Source organism: Gorilla gorilla, chromosome 11 (genome assembly GCF_029281585.2).
Source record: "Gorilla gorilla gorilla isolate KB3781 chromosome 11, NHGRI_mGorGor1-v2.1_pri, whole genome shotgun sequence".
Classification (NCBI taxonomy): domain Eukaryota; kingdom Metazoa; phylum Chordata; class Mammalia; order Primates; family Hominidae; genus Gorilla; species Gorilla gorilla.
The window spans coordinates 80,832,818-80,848,243 of NC_073235.2; the positions used below are offsets into that span (position 1 = coordinate 80,832,818).

Here is a 15,426-nt window from a genome sequence, read left to right on the forward strand (position 1 = left end):
CTAAAAATTTCCACTTTTATAAATACCTTTCTCAAATAAGGAAATACCTATTTTAGAATACTTTGCATATTATAGAAACTGTTATTATAAAAATAGATGTTGGAAAGTCACCCTTTCTGTAGTTCACGATTGAAGACTGCCTCAGATTTTACCAATGCTAATTTGTTAGGTATGTAGGAAATGGGGAGGGGGTATTGTTTTTATTGTTGCTTTTAAATCAAAGCACTTTAACAACAAGATATTCCTGTCTGAGAAAGCAACGCAAGTGCTGTTCTTAAAGGCATATCATTTCCTACCTCCAAGAGAACCAGTCAAAACTTCTTGATCAGCCACCTGTTTTATGTTGGCAGAATGCATAAAATGCTCTTTTTGGGTGCATGCTTTTGGAGAATATTTTTGGATAGTTCTAAATTATTTATGTGAGACTTTATGCTACACAGAACTGCTCAAATATGATAATCAAATATGGCAAGTAAACTTGTTCCCTATTCTTTCTAGGGATTATAAATTAATTTCTAAATATTGATACTTTGCATTGATCTTGATATTTTACATGCTACTTCCAGATTTTTGTTGGCCTGTCTGGTATAAAAAATGAATTTTTCACTCTGATCAATTGCCATTGTAATATTTGTGTGGAGTATAGATATCCTGATAAAGATTCCTTTTGAAGGCTGATTTTTAATTAGACCATTACATAGCCTTTCCAAAAAATGCCTATTTGTGAGTGAAAGTCTGGAGAAATTTATAATGTTGTGTATTCTTTCTGCACATATCTGACAGTTTTTTCTCACTTTTCTCCCCACCCAGTGCATTCTCTTTTGAAGTCTGCGTTTAATAGCATAGCTATAGAGAAGGAGAAGCTGAAGCAGATGGTTTCCGAGCAGGATCACAGTAAAGGCCACAGCACGCAGATGGCACGGCTCCGACAGTCACTGTCTCAGGTAGGCAAAGAGTGTGTGTTTGCATGTACATGACACACTCCCAACCCTGTAAGATGAAAGATCAAAAGATGGGGGGCTGGCAGGGAGGTGGCTAGTCATGGGGATAGTACAGTTTGCAGAATTTCCCCCAAAAGACTGCAGTGTCAGTATTAGATTTTACTACTTTTCTTCCCCAAAATTTCAAGGTAAGAGTGAAAATAAACCAAACTTGCTTGTAAGCGTATAATGGTAATTTTGGCCAATTGAACACTTAATGCTTCTCTAAGGTCATTTATAAGGTAGCCCCTCATTTTAAAAAAAGAATTATGCATTTATTTGACCTATACATCTGAAATGTGTTCCAGGATATATTCAGTCCAATAGTGAATATTTTTAAAAAATGTACTAGATCTTCCACACTTAATATTTTTCCCACTTACATCTTAATCTGTTGAAAATTACTGATTACTATCACTCATTTTTTTCTTTTCTGATTTGCACTCTTGAGGTTTTCTTCCTAAGTTATGCTCCCTGAACTAGACTTTTATATTTCAATATATATTATAGAGTTGATCTTATTAATACTAATCAAATCCCTATGTATCTATATCAAAGTTGAAATTTCTGATAAAAATCCTTTAGAGCTGTGCTTATGCTTTTTTCAACTGAGTAGTTCCTTAGAAGTAAGTATTTTCTTTAGTCTATAAATGCACTGACTTAACTCCTTTAAGAATTCAATGTCGTTATGTGATTTTGTGAGAACTCGGTGTTTATATAAAATATTATTCACTTCCTGGTGCCTTGGATCAGAGTGAAGGAGCAAGCAAATCCTGGGTAAGTGGTTCTCCGCGTGGAGCAGATCCTGCTTGAACAGTTTCCCTCGGTCCCTAAAAAGTAGACTTACACCGTGTCACCATGTTTTATGTCCCTGAACTGTCAGCGTATTTTCAGTGTTAAGTTTCATGTCATGGATGTTGTTATATGGGCCACACTTTCTGCATTATCCATAAAACACTGTCAGCTGAGAGGCATATGCTGCTTCCAGTACAAAGCCAGGTGTCTCAGGAGCATGAGCGTGAAAATCCGCTACGATTCTGCCAGTCTTCAGAGGGCTTTATTTAGAAGAACATTTTAATGGCTTTCCCTGGACCCTTCTCATGTCATGGATCGGTCGAACACTCAGTTGACATTAATTGGTCTTCCAAATCATTATTCTGAAAGTATCGTGAATCAGAAAGATCAAAATAATGGTCAAGTAAACATTCAAATGTCATCTTGTAAACATATAAAATACATTCTTGTCCCCCTAAATGTTGCAATGATTCCTTCAGATGTATTTAATGATGGAGGCTTAGAGTTAGAAGTCAAGCTTTACTAAGAAAAACAAGAAAATGCATTTGTTTCTTGCTTGCCTGCTTGCTTGCTTTTATTTGCTTGTAGGTGAAACAGAGAATGGTAAATAGAGATCTCGGGTTGGGCTTCAGGTGAGATTAGAAATAATTATGAAGAGAAATTTTACAACAGTTATTCATTTGTTCATTCCCTTATTCATTGTATTCCATTCAGGTGACTATATGCTAGGTATTATGCAAGGTACAGAACACCAAGGTAAAAGTAGCCCTGGCCATGTTCCCAGCAAGCTCGTGATCTGATTCATGAGATGAGCAGGAAACAGTGAAATGGAGCACGCCATAGTACATTAAGAGCAGTACATGGTGGTGCAGATTTCCAGGGCTCTGGTTGCTCAGAGGAATGGGAGATCCCTGAGTTGAGAGCAGAGCCACAGATCAGGCTTCTTGGAGGAATCAGACCTTGAACCTGGCCTGAGCAGACAGCAGCCGCTCACAAGGAAGGGTCTGATGCTAACATGATAAAAGTAAAATAAAACAAAATTTGATCAACTGTGCTTCCTTGGGGTTAACATATTTCCCTCTCTTGTCAAAACATATTTATTTGCATCTAAAGTTAGAGCCTCAATAGATTTTTGTTGGATTGTTTATTTTTTTTTTTTTTACAAAAAAATCTCAATTTTAGCCTTAAAAGATGTGAAAATAATTTGGAACTATTAAGTTTCAAATAGACCGTTACAGCCTATCCAATAGATAATTCAGTGCTTGCAGTTGTGTGTCATCCCAGCATTTTGGTGATGTTCACATTCTCGTGTGTGTCCATGCCCTCCCCTCGGCGTAGTCGCACCCCCACTGGCCATCTATTCCCGTCACCTCTAAGTGTGGACTCCCTTTTGGAAACCACAGCAGCCTTTGCTTAAGGTATTTAAGTTTACTGACAGTTCTTTCCTTTCTAACAAATTGTTATTCATGGTTAGGCCGTTGGAGAGGTGTCTGGAGAATGGCAGGTAGTTCATAGTGGAAGAAGTAGGAGATGAAGAAGGAAGAATTACTCTTAAGAGTAGCTGATTAAGTAGGCAAGAACCAGCTCATCAGGGACTCCACAAAGGAGTCCCTTTGGATTTATCCTATCAGTTAACAGTTTTAACTGGTAAATGATAATGCCAGAAATTAGAACTATTACAGCATATTTCTGCATATTAGAAAGATTACTCTGGTACAGTATGGAGGGTAGGTGGAATTGGGAGGCAAGGCTAGTTGGACAGATTCTTATGGTATTTGAGATAATTTGAGAATAGCTTGTACATTTGAGATATTTCTAAACTGAGGAAGTGCCATGCCAGCATTGGTGGAAGGAGGGAATACATTTCAAAGACACCCAGGAGGGAGAATCAGCATGGCTTGGAGATCAGCGGAATGTTAGAGAGGGACAAAGACACAGAGTCAAGACAGTCCAGGGTTTTTGCTTGGATAAGTGGGTATGTGAAAGTTATTGTCCCCAAGGTGGGACTACAAGAGGAGCTGGTTTGCTTTAGGTATTTGATGATGGATTTCTGTGGAGATTGAGGTGTCTGTGGGGCATTTTACAGGCAATTAGATATTTATGTCTAGAGCTCAGAAGACAGATCTAGGCTAGAGAGGAAGATGGATGCCCCTGCATATCAGGGCAGTTATAGATGTTGACGAATTGCAATGCAGTCAGAATAAAAGGGTCAGTGGTGCTCCTGCTGCTATAGAGAACATTAACATTTAAACGACAGGCTGGCCGGGCGTGGTGGCTCAAAATAATCCCAGCACTTTGGGAGGCCGAGGTGGGTGGATCATGAGGTCAGGAGTTCGAGACCAGCCTGGCCAACAGGCGAAACCCCATCTCTACTGAAAATACAAAAATTAGCCAGGCATGGTGGCGGGCGCCTGTAATCCCAGCTGTTTGGGAGGTTGAGGCAGGAGAATCACTTGAACCCAGGAGGTAGAGGTTGCAATGAGCTGAGATCGTGCCATTGCACTCCAGCCTGAGCAATGAGAGTGAAACTCCATCTCAAAAAAATAATAAATAAAAAACTTATTTAAGTAGTCTAAAACTTTTAAAGCCTATGTTTTATTTGACATAAGTCCTATTTGATGTATGTCTAATGATTAAAGTGCTGCATTTCAACAAGGCTTTAAGTATATCAGACTCAGCAAATTTTATCGTCTTTTTCGAAGGCACATAGCAGATAAAATACTTGAAATTAGCATTTTTACAACATGCTCAGCATAAATTGTTACCTGCCTTGAGCAAACAAAAATTTGCAAGGCTGGACAGTCTGATGAATTGCTCTTCTAAAGTAATGTTACTTCAACCAGCCTGGTCAACATGGTGAAACCCTGTCTCTACTAAAAATACAAAAAATTAGCTGGGCGTGGTGGCAGGTGCCTGTAATCCCAGCTACTTGGGAGGCTGAGGCAGGAGAATTGCTTGAACCTGGGAGGCAGAGGTTGCAGTGAGCCAAGATCGCACCATTGCACTCCAGCCTGGATGACAGAGCGAGACTCTGTCTCAAAAAAATAAAAATAAATAAAGTAATATTATTTCCCAATCTATATGTACACAAAAACATATATAATTCTATTATTTAACCCCCATGAAACTTAAACTTTCACACTTGAGAGGGAGCCTGGATGTTGGACCCAAGCCTATAGACAGGACATTTTATGTGGCGTCTATCCCTTATAAATGACTTTATTTGACATCAGCTATAATTTCATATCTTTTTTTGTTTGTTTGTTTTTTGGAGGCAGAGTCTTGCTCTGTTGCCCTGTTTGGAGTGTGGTGACACAGTCTCAGCTCACTGCAACCTCCGCCTCCTGGGTTCAAGTGATTCTCCTGCCACAGCTTCCCAACTAGCTGGTATTACAGGCATGCACCACCACGTCCGGCTAATTTTTTGTGTTTTTAGTAGAGATGGGATTTCACCATGTTGCCCAGGCTGGTCTCGGACTCCTGGCCTCAAGTAATCCTCCCACCTCGGACTCCCGAAGTGCTGGGATTATAGGCATGAACCACTGCACCCAGCTTATGTCTTGTTTAATGCAGTACCCTGAACACCAAAATGGAATAGTCTGTAATAAAACTAAGGCAACCTCAGCACCCCAGATTACCATAGTAATAAAAATCCAACTCATCTTGAGCCTATCTTGAATACATTACATTTTATCACTGTTACTAGTTTGATTCCTGGCCCCAGAAATTGTGCACAGCTTGTGTTAAACGCAGTGAGAGTTGGGCTCATATAAATGTGAATAACGGAATATGACCCATCTATTCCAGCTAGAATCACTGTATTTTATTAAACCAAGATGCCATCAATTGTTACATGCATCATCATTTTGTGCATTACTGAGAAAAGGAAAAAAAACACTGCTGTCAATTGAACTGACACGGTGCTTCAGAGGCGGTGAATGTGGGGGGAAATGTGCATCTTAGAATCAGCGAAATGTAAATAGAATTGAAGCAAAAAAATTGCTTAACATACTATATAGTAGCATAATGTAAAATCCAAGTCATATCTGTCATCCTCCCTGTCCACAACATTTCACATACCCAAATAATTATTCTGTGATGAAATAAAAGTTGCAAGTGTATTTGTTTATTCCTTAATTTCGTAGTTCCCTGAGACTTGGCCAAATTTGTTGTATGTGAAGATACTCTTTATAGAATCCTTCACATCTTCTTTAAACTTTAAATTGTTGTCATTTTGAACATAATTTGGCAATATTTATTAAAAGCCTTAAAATGTTTTTACCCTTTTACCCTGTAGGTCCATGGCTGATATGTCTATTAATGCTGAAATTTAGAAAACAATCATGCACATATTCATGGCAGTATTATTTATACTAGTAAAAATCAGTAACAGCATAAGTGTACAATAGTAGGAAATACTTGCTAATGTAACTATTAAAATTATGTGTGTGAAGAGTTTGAAACAAAATAACTGCTTATGTGCAAAGAATAAGGGGCAGATACAGTATGTAAACTGTGCACCCGTATACATATGTAACTAACCTGCGCAATGTGCACATGTACCCTAAAACTTAAAGTATAATAAAAAAAAATGAATAAGTAGCAAAAAAAAAAAAAAACAAAAACAATATTAAAAAATACAGAGAAAAAAAAAAACTAGAAAGAAATGGGCCAAGCTACCAACAGTCGGGTAGTAAGATGCATTTTTTAAAAATTTGTCTATATTTTGCATTTTCCAAATATACTATAATGGTATTTTTGTAACTGAAAAAGCAAGTGATTTTTAAGAGAGACCCAGGATTTGGTTTTTGACAGCTCTAGCTTTGACAGTTTCTATGCTCATTTTCTCATTCCTTTTGAACCAGTTTTATTTTTATCTAAAGTGTTTAAATTTATGATGATTTCATCTTGCCATATGTTTCATATCCTTCTCCAGCCATTAGGCTTCTATGTTTTTCTCCCAGAACCCACAGTTCCATTTAGTAAAATGTTTATGCCAGAGTCTCACCCAGCCTAAGATAAATCTTCACCTAGGAATTACCTGCCAGGGTTGATGAATGGTAGTTAGTAGCTAAGGAGGTGGCAATTTAGGTAATTGATTTTGGCTCAAATCTTTAAGACAGTAACTTCTTTTACACATTGGAAAGGAATTATGTGTTTCTTGGATATATTAGACTTGAAATGTGCATAAGGGACATGAGGTGTGGGGAAATGAGCATGCATTGTAGTTTTTAGTGCAGTCCGAGCTCAGTAAAGCAAGTGGTGAGAATATGCATAAAACCTGCTGCGTGAAGAATCTGTGCCCAGTTCCTGGCTTCAAGGTGCTTCCTCCCTGTTAGGCCTTTGGTCCTGTATGCCACTAATAGCGATGTTATTGCTGACAAGTCTCCATAGCTCTTCATGCTCATTGGCTGGTTCCAGGGGCTGGTCCTCTGCCTCCTTTTCCCTTGCTTATGCCACTGCTCACTCCTCTTGGGTATATTCCCTACTTTATTTCTGCCATCTTCTAGGCCCTTTTCTGTTGTCATGAAGAGCATCACTTCCCTGACAATACTTGTCCCAAAGTTTCAATGATATTATTATAGAAACATGGTATTATTAGATAAAAATAATTTTTAGGGCAGGAAATAATAAATGTAGACCTAAGCACTACCTGAGAGCACTACACCAGAAAGCTCATGGTGCTTGGTTGTAGCAAACTTCAAAAACAGCCTGTACGATCAAGGCAAAAGGGGGAGGATGCGCAGAAAGGGGCTGTTGCATGCTCAGTTGCCAGCTTACACTTTTCACCACTGGGGTTGCCAGAGTGGGAACAGTCTTGATTTCCATGCTTCCTGTACTATGTAACAGCAACTCTTTTCTACCACTGCATAGATATTATTAATAAAATGATGTCTTTAAAACTTTTAGCTTTGAACTCAACATGCTTAACATCTGGCTTGAAATCATAGCAGCAGAGATGAGTCTTCTACTTTTGTCTCAATTCTAAAAGTGATTAAAATAAGAACTAGCAAAATGCATCATTATCTACTTAAAATGGAACCAAACTGTTTTCTTTTGGCGCAATGTTAATATTTTGGCAGGAAAGTGTAATTCTTTACCAGTAGTGGTAAACTACAGGAGATCTTTGGCTTTTTGAGTATTTGCCATCATTAAAAAAATAGTTTTGAAGTTTGAAAAAAATTTACATTAAAAAATTAAATGTAAAATAATTAACAAATAAAAATACTTCTATTTTTCTTCATCTTAATAAAAAAAATCATTTTTTTTTTTTGAGACACAGTCTCTCAGTGTTGCCCAGGCTGAAGTGCAGTGACACAATCTTGGCTCAGTGCAGCCTCCACCTCGAGTTAAAGTGATTCTCCTACCTCAGCCTCCTGAGTAGCTGGGACTATAGGCGTGTGCCACCTCACCCAGCTAATTTTTGTATTATTAGTAGAGTTGGGGTTTCACTATGTTGGCCAGGCTGGTCTCAAACTCCTGACCTCAAGTGATCCATCTGCCTTGGTCTCCCAAAGTGCTGAGGTTACAGACATGAGCCACCACACCCAGCCTTCATCTTAATAAGAAATACTTTAACTGAGATTTATCTCTTTTGCTCCCATGCTACTCTTTTTGCCATCAATGGAAGAGAGAACAGGGTTTCAACAATAAGAGAATTAAGTAAGGACACAGGTGATAAAACTCTCTCCAGACCATCCCAATGAATGCCAAAGTAAACTTTGCATAGAATGTAAAAATACCTTGATTATGCTCTTATCAGAGAGCCAAATACTGATGATTTGCCCCATAAAGTATAGAAATTCCTATGAACCATAATCTAAGCATCAGAAAATCCCCAAACCCAGAATTATTTTTGCACTGTTCTGGATGCTAGTTGATCTTCATCATGATAACCAAGAAGCACTGTGCAGGATTCTGACTTAGCGTTTCAATGAAATTTGTATGTTTATTTAATACAACCCCAGAAAGCTTAAGTAACTTGGTGAAGACTACTTAGCCCTGAGATCAAGAGAACCTGATCTTCTGACTCCCAGGCCAGAATTTTTATTTTTCACATCACATCTAAGAAAAAGAATAAATTATATTTAACTTAAAAACCTCTGAGTTCATTTCTTATTGATATTAATGGCTAGATGTTATCTTGTGTGCCCATCACACATACCTGTAGGCATGATCACATTTAATGAACATGGGATAAGATGAGAGCTTAAATAAGAATTTAATTTTTTTAAATATCCAGAGCAAGCTTTTCTTATAAATGGCAAACCTATCTTTAACATTCCCACCCCTGAAGAAAACCACTACTTATCTTTGCCCTTGAGTTTTTGTGGGGTTGTTTTGTTAACACTCTCACAGTGGCAACAGAAGGTACAGCTACTTTGGAGAAACCATTATTTGAGGTTTGTATAAAACTCTCAGGTCAAGACTGTGATTCTGGGCTGGGCAGGGTAGCTCCTGCCTGTAATCCCAGCACTTTGGGAGGCTGAGGCCAGAGGATCACTTGAGGTCAGGAGTTTGAGACCAGCCTGGCGAACATGGCAAAACTTCATCTCTACTAAAAATACAAAAATTAGCCAGATGTGGTGGTGCATACCTGTAATCCCAGCTACTTAGGAGGCTGAGGCATGAGAATCACTTGAACCCAGGAAGCCGAGGTTGCAGTGAGCTGAGATCACACCACTGCACTCCAGCCTGGGTGACAGAGCAAGAGTCTGTCTCAAAACAAACAACAACAACAAAACTGTGATTCTGCAATTAAAACTATCAAATAGCTTACCATGAGGCCTCCCACTTACATGACACCAAAGCATATCTGGTTCCAAATGTTTCAGTAACTAAGGCAACTATGCATTTACTTGTAGGCAGAGAAGCAACAAAGAAGAAATCAGCATCTTTTGTGGTCCTAACTTATAGGAGAAAGGCCTATGGTACTCACAATAGATAAGAGTAATGCAGTGTCGTTGCTGGGTTTTTTTCTGATTCTAAGTGTTTGAGATTTTGCTCCAAGAAAAATGATCCTGAGCACTTTTTCAGGATGAAAAGATACTAGGAGTCTTCCTTTGAGGCACATGGTTTATCTACTAAGAATGTTATCACCTTTTTCCCCATAAAACATTCCTGTTTTCTCAGATCGTCAGAGACATACTTCCTCCTATCTCCAAATGTAATGACTGTAGAATCTGTATCCACCTTTAATCCATCAATGTGACAGCCCTCCAGATCAAGTATATGATTTGACATATTTTACAAACTGGTTCTAACAGCTTCAAACAAAATCCAAAGGCTGCAAGTGATAGTTCTGTCCTCAAAAAGCAAAAACTGGGTTGAGGGAAGGGAAGACATGGGGACCAGGATGGAGAGGAGAGAAGAGGCTGCTCTGTGCTCCATGCTCAAGGAGTAAGCAATGAAGAGTTTAGCTACTTTGTTTTTACCCTGGGTGTTTTAATAGGTACAGAGTTGTAATTATGAGATTGTATTTGTGTATGTATTGGTTTACTGTATTCATTGGCTCTGAATGAAGCGGAATGCCCATTCCCTGAAGCAGATGCCCTCTTTACTAGGCACTGACATTTATATCTTTACATCTTCTAATCGCTGATCTTAATGGGAAGGAAAAGAAGACTATCTTTTCTCTGGGCCTTGTCTTCTCACAGATCTTTAACTTGAGGCTTGATATAATTCCAGTTAGCTACATCTGTAGTCTATAAATGGAACATGTCTCTGTGTATCAATGGGATGTTCATTCCCAGGGGATTCACTGTACCTTTGTCAACAGGGTCCTTGTAGGGATGCCATGCTTATGTAAAGCTGTTCTCTTCTTGTAATAAATGCAGTTGCTCCACATACTAAACCGTGTTATAGCAAGTAGTGTTTTACTGATGCTAACTTAAAGCATGTTGGAGGTAGTGTTATGAGGAGAACTTAGAGCTGGGGTACTTTCAGTGCTATGTTCTTTGTTATGGTTGTCAGTGTCTACACTGTTGAGTGAAGACACCTTTTTGTTTGCACTTAAGTTAGTTCTGCAGCACTGTCATATATATTAATTATGTGCTCCTGGAAAATGAAAATACAGATGTTTTCTTTAAACACACTAAAATATAATTCTATAAACTAAAGCCAGTTCATTCCATTTCTAACTAATTTTTAAGATAACTACCCAGCTTTGAAACAACTCCCAAACTTTAGAAACTAGAACAAAAACGTGAAAGAATTTTCAATGAAAACAATAGTTTTCATCACAGGCTGCAAAAAGTAATATATATGTAGTGGTAGACTGGGCTTGAGTGTAATGGGACTCACTCTAAAGGAAAGAAAATTTCATGAATCACTTTTATGAAGTCTACTAACTCTTTCAGCCCACCAACCTGCAAAGTAGCAATCTTATTTTATAAAAAATGAATACCTTAATTTTGAGCCATTTATTTACTCCTTGCTGGTACGGTCTGGCTCATGATGGCTTCAAAAGTTAGAGCTAAGAACATCACAGACATTATTGTCTAACTTGTACCTGTGTACTTGTTCTGTTTTATGCTTGCTTATTAATTTTAAATTACATGTGTGGTTTTTGTTATTTTAAGGCACTCAACCAGAATGCTGAACTAAGGAGTCGGTTGAACAGAATACATTCAGAGTCTATTATTTGTGACCAGGTTGTCAGTGTAAATATTATTCCTAGCCCTGATGAGGTAAGACTCATTTTAAATAGATGCAGAGTACCTATTTTTTAGCATCTAAATTTACTGCATATTTTTGTTTATTTATATCCAGTTCTTTCACAGTTAATAAGGTTCCCTCCATAAATATTTGTGTCACTGACAGTTCAGTGTTCTTTGAAGTAAAGGATATATAAGAGCTTGACATCATTTATACCTGGTGATCAGTGTCTATTTTTATTTATTCCTATGTTCACCTGATGCCACTGAATATTTGATTTATATATCTACTCCAGCTTGTTAATTTTCAATGTCTGTCTCATTCATCATTGGAAGTGTTCATTAGCATCAAATGGCCGGTGAAATGTTGCAAAAAAAAAAAAAAAATTTAGCTGAGAAGTTGCCAAGTAAGAATGTTATTAAGGTTTGTTTTGAAAGCCCTAAGGACAGAAGTCACCTGACCTTGTTAAGATAATACTAACGGTGCTGCTACAGCTACTACTACTGCTGCTGCTAATTAATAGCTGGCATGTGTCAAGTGAATGCTTACTATGTGCTAGGTATTGTGTTAATGACTTTGCATGTGTTATCTCATTTGACACTCTCAACAATGCTCTGTTAGGTGGTATTATTATTCCATTTTTCAGATTGAAGAAAAGAGAATAGGAGAACATTCAGTATATGGGCTAAACTTAAGTGTATAATTCTGTTTATGACTCTCCATAAAATTATTACTTTATAACATGAGAACTTACACTTTTTAACAGTAATGTTAGAGCTTTATATACAGTGATGATATATGTAACAAGATGAGAGGTTTAACTGATACTAAGGTCACATTTGTACCAAAAACATACATTTTACTAGAAATCTATAGGTACAAGAGTTCTAACCTCTTAGGAAACGTTATCCCAGGACAACTTGTCTTTGACTCAAGTTTTCCACCCTAAATCCATTCACCTCCATGGGCCCTGTGTTCTCTGATAACACTTGTATTCACTCAACTGCCCAGAATCTAGAAGTATTTCTAAAATTTGTCATTCAAAAATAATTTGATAATCTCAGTTGGAATCTTCTTTTCAACCTGAAATGTGCACTAGAATATATATATATATATATATATATATACATTTCCCTTACATTTTTTATTGAAACTTAAATAGCTTCCTTGAAAACTATTTATCACTTATTGAATAAAAGTATAATTTGAAATAAGGTTCAATATTCCAGTCATGTGTTTTATTGGTTAAAATTCATGATCAAATTGGAAAGTGACATATATAGTCTGTCTCATAGATTTTCTTAGCATAACTCTAGTAGTTTCTACAAATATTTCTTCATGTTTAATGTACCGTTAGAATATGACAGACCTAAGAATAAGAGAATGAAGTTGTCTCTACAGTCAATCAGGGTATTCATAGCGGCTTAACCTGACTTAGTATCAATCAACCAAAGATTTAAAATCAAGGCACAGTACCAACACCTTTCAACTATTCCTTTTGGGGTCTTTAGACACATTGGAAGGAAACTTATACAGTGATCATTGCTGAATTGCAAGTGAAAATTGCTTGTGGCCGCCACTTTTTAACATACAGTATTAAAGAGTAGAAATCTGGCTAATTTGAAGGAATAGCTATTCTAACAGGGAGAAAAGCAATTACACTGTATGCTTCTGTCTTCTGCAGGCTGGTGAGCAAATCCATGTCAGTCTCCCCTTATCACAGCAAGTAGCCAATGAGAGCCGCCTCTCCATGTCGGAGTCTGTTTCTGAGTTCTTTGATGCCCAAGAGGTGCTCCTCTCTGCCAGTTCATCAGAGAATGAGGTATGTGTGCCTCCTTGACTTGTTGGCCTCAATATCTTGTGACTGAGTTTGAGTTAAAGAACATAAAACTGTGGAACTTTTTGGTGGTTACTTTCATTTGTTTTTTTGTTTACATCATAGTAAAATGTCCAAATTGCAGCAAAGCTAAAAGCATGCAAACTATTATGAGTTCCCAATTACTGAGCACTTAACGTTTCTGAGCATCAAGAATTTAAATTTGATGAATTAAGGGAAAGAATCAACATTTATTGGAGTGTCCTCTATGATTCCTATTTCAGGGTAACAAAAGAGTTTATGACAGAGCTCTTTATAGAAGGAGACTAGCTAATAAATATAGAAAGAATGAGAGAATTAGGAAAGCATCGTTCATGCACATACACAGACACATACATATTAGATATTTTCGCTAGGGACATGAATTTAAGCTTAGAAGGATAATGTGTAGCACATAGCTAGTTGGGTAATTATGCTTTTTGGAGGTTAACCGCTGACTATCATAAAAGCTGTACTGGATTGCTCTTCATGCTTATGATTCTTGCCAAGGTCTTGGAAACTGGGAACCTCTTCCTTGGTCAGGTTGCAGAAATTAGCTCTTTTGCTACAGTGTAGTCAACTTTTTCTGGCATGAGAAAAGCAGCCAAAACTCTTTTCCACAAAGCTGATTAGGAATTTTGTCATTTGGGATTGCAAATCTATACTGCATTTTTACAAAAAAGAAATGAAATCATTGCTAAACATTATTTCCATATGCATAGAAAACAGATTGGAAGGAAACATCCTGACAATTAGTAGTAGTTGTTTTTGGATGTTTGAAATTATGAGTGATTTTAGAAACAAAGACAAAGTGGAAAAGAGAAAGCAATAGTGAATACATATCATTTTTATAATGGGAGAAAAGTAAAATAGAATTCTTCTATCAGATACTGAATTTGTCAGCATACCAAGGCATGCACCTGCCTGTCAGATCCCAAGGCATGCATTAACAGGTTCACAGCGACTTCCATTCACAGGCTGGAATGCTAATTTAATGATCTGTGATGGTAACTGATACATACTCTCAGATGGACAGAATAATCATCCTTGCTAATTAGTGCCTCTTTTCCTGTAGGCAAATCTGCATGGCAAGCCTAATTCTAGTCAGAGATTGCCTGATGAGCAAGGGACATGAGTAAACTTAAGGCTACAGGGCCAGAATGTTAGAGCTCCATACTCACCCTCCATCATAGGGATACTCTGGCACAAGGACTTGGTATTTGTGTCTGTCTGCCTGCACCCACAGGGACCACCATGCTGTCGACAATGCTACGAAAATTTCCTTTTCTGACTCTGCCTTGCTGAGCTCCCATAGCTGACCCATCCTTCATACTTCTTTTGTTGTTGTTGTTGTTGTTGTTTTTGTTTGTTTGTTTTTGTTTTGAGACAGAGTTTCGCTCTTGTTGCCCGGGCTGGAGGGCAGTGGCGCGATCTTGGCTCACCACAACCTCTGCCTCCCAGGTTCAAGCAATTCTCCTGCCTCAGCCTCCCAAGTAGTGGGGATTACAGGCATGCACCTCCACGCCCTGCTAATTTTGTTTTTTTAGTAGAGACAGGATTTCTCCATGTTGGTCAGGCTGGTCTCGAAATCCTGACCTCAGGTGATCCGCCTGCCTCAGCCTCCCAAAGTGCTGGGATTACAGGCATGAGCCACTGCGCCGGACCCCTTCATCCTTCTTTAGTCAGGTTACAGTCAGACTTGACCGTGCATTATGTGAGTTCTTACCTATCATCTGATGACTTCCTAGCTTACCTTTCTGAGAGCTATTTCCAAGTCCCTGGGGCACACCCAGCTGGGACCCCAGGTACTGCTTGCCCTGGACACTGGGTATACAGAAATGAAGAGGATGTGAAGCAGGTTATTGCATGAGTCCAAGCAAGATGATGGTGCCACCCTGGGACAGGTGAGGGGTTGGGGAGTGAATGTGGTGGCAGAGAGCGGGATAAGAAGGTGGAGGGCGGGGTCGCAGGGAGATGAGACATTCACTGTGAGGCATCATGAGTTTATCAGACCTCTCAGTGGAGTTACCTGTCAGGCATTTGCATATTTAAGTCTAAAACTCAAGGACAGAACTGTCCAAGAGAGAGTCAGCTCAGGATCTACATAACCAGCTACCTGTTAGACACTGACTCCTGGTG

At 38.3% G+C, this 15,426-nt stretch overlaps 1 protein-coding gene across 29 annotated transcripts in view; it reads left to right on the forward strand.

The window, feature by feature from the left end:
* Positions 1-15,426, forward strand: part of OSBPL6 (oxysterol binding protein like 6) — a 206,716-nt gene that overhangs the window by 168,324 nt on the left and 22,966 nt on the right. For 19 of the 29 annotated variants that reach the window (XM_031008818.3, XM_055380296.2, XM_055380304.2 and 16 more), the window contains 3 exons: positions 811-944; positions 11,357-11,464; positions 13,117-13,254. In XM_031008818.3, the coding sequence (XP_030864678.1) occupies positions 811-944; positions 11,357-11,464; positions 13,117-13,254 (380 nt within the window). The remainder of the gene's footprint in view (positions 1-810; positions 945-11,356; positions 11,465-13,116; positions 13,255-15,426) is intronic. The other 10 variants (XM_055380311.2, XM_055380309.2, XM_055380312.2 and 7 more) reach the window with 1 other exon arrangement.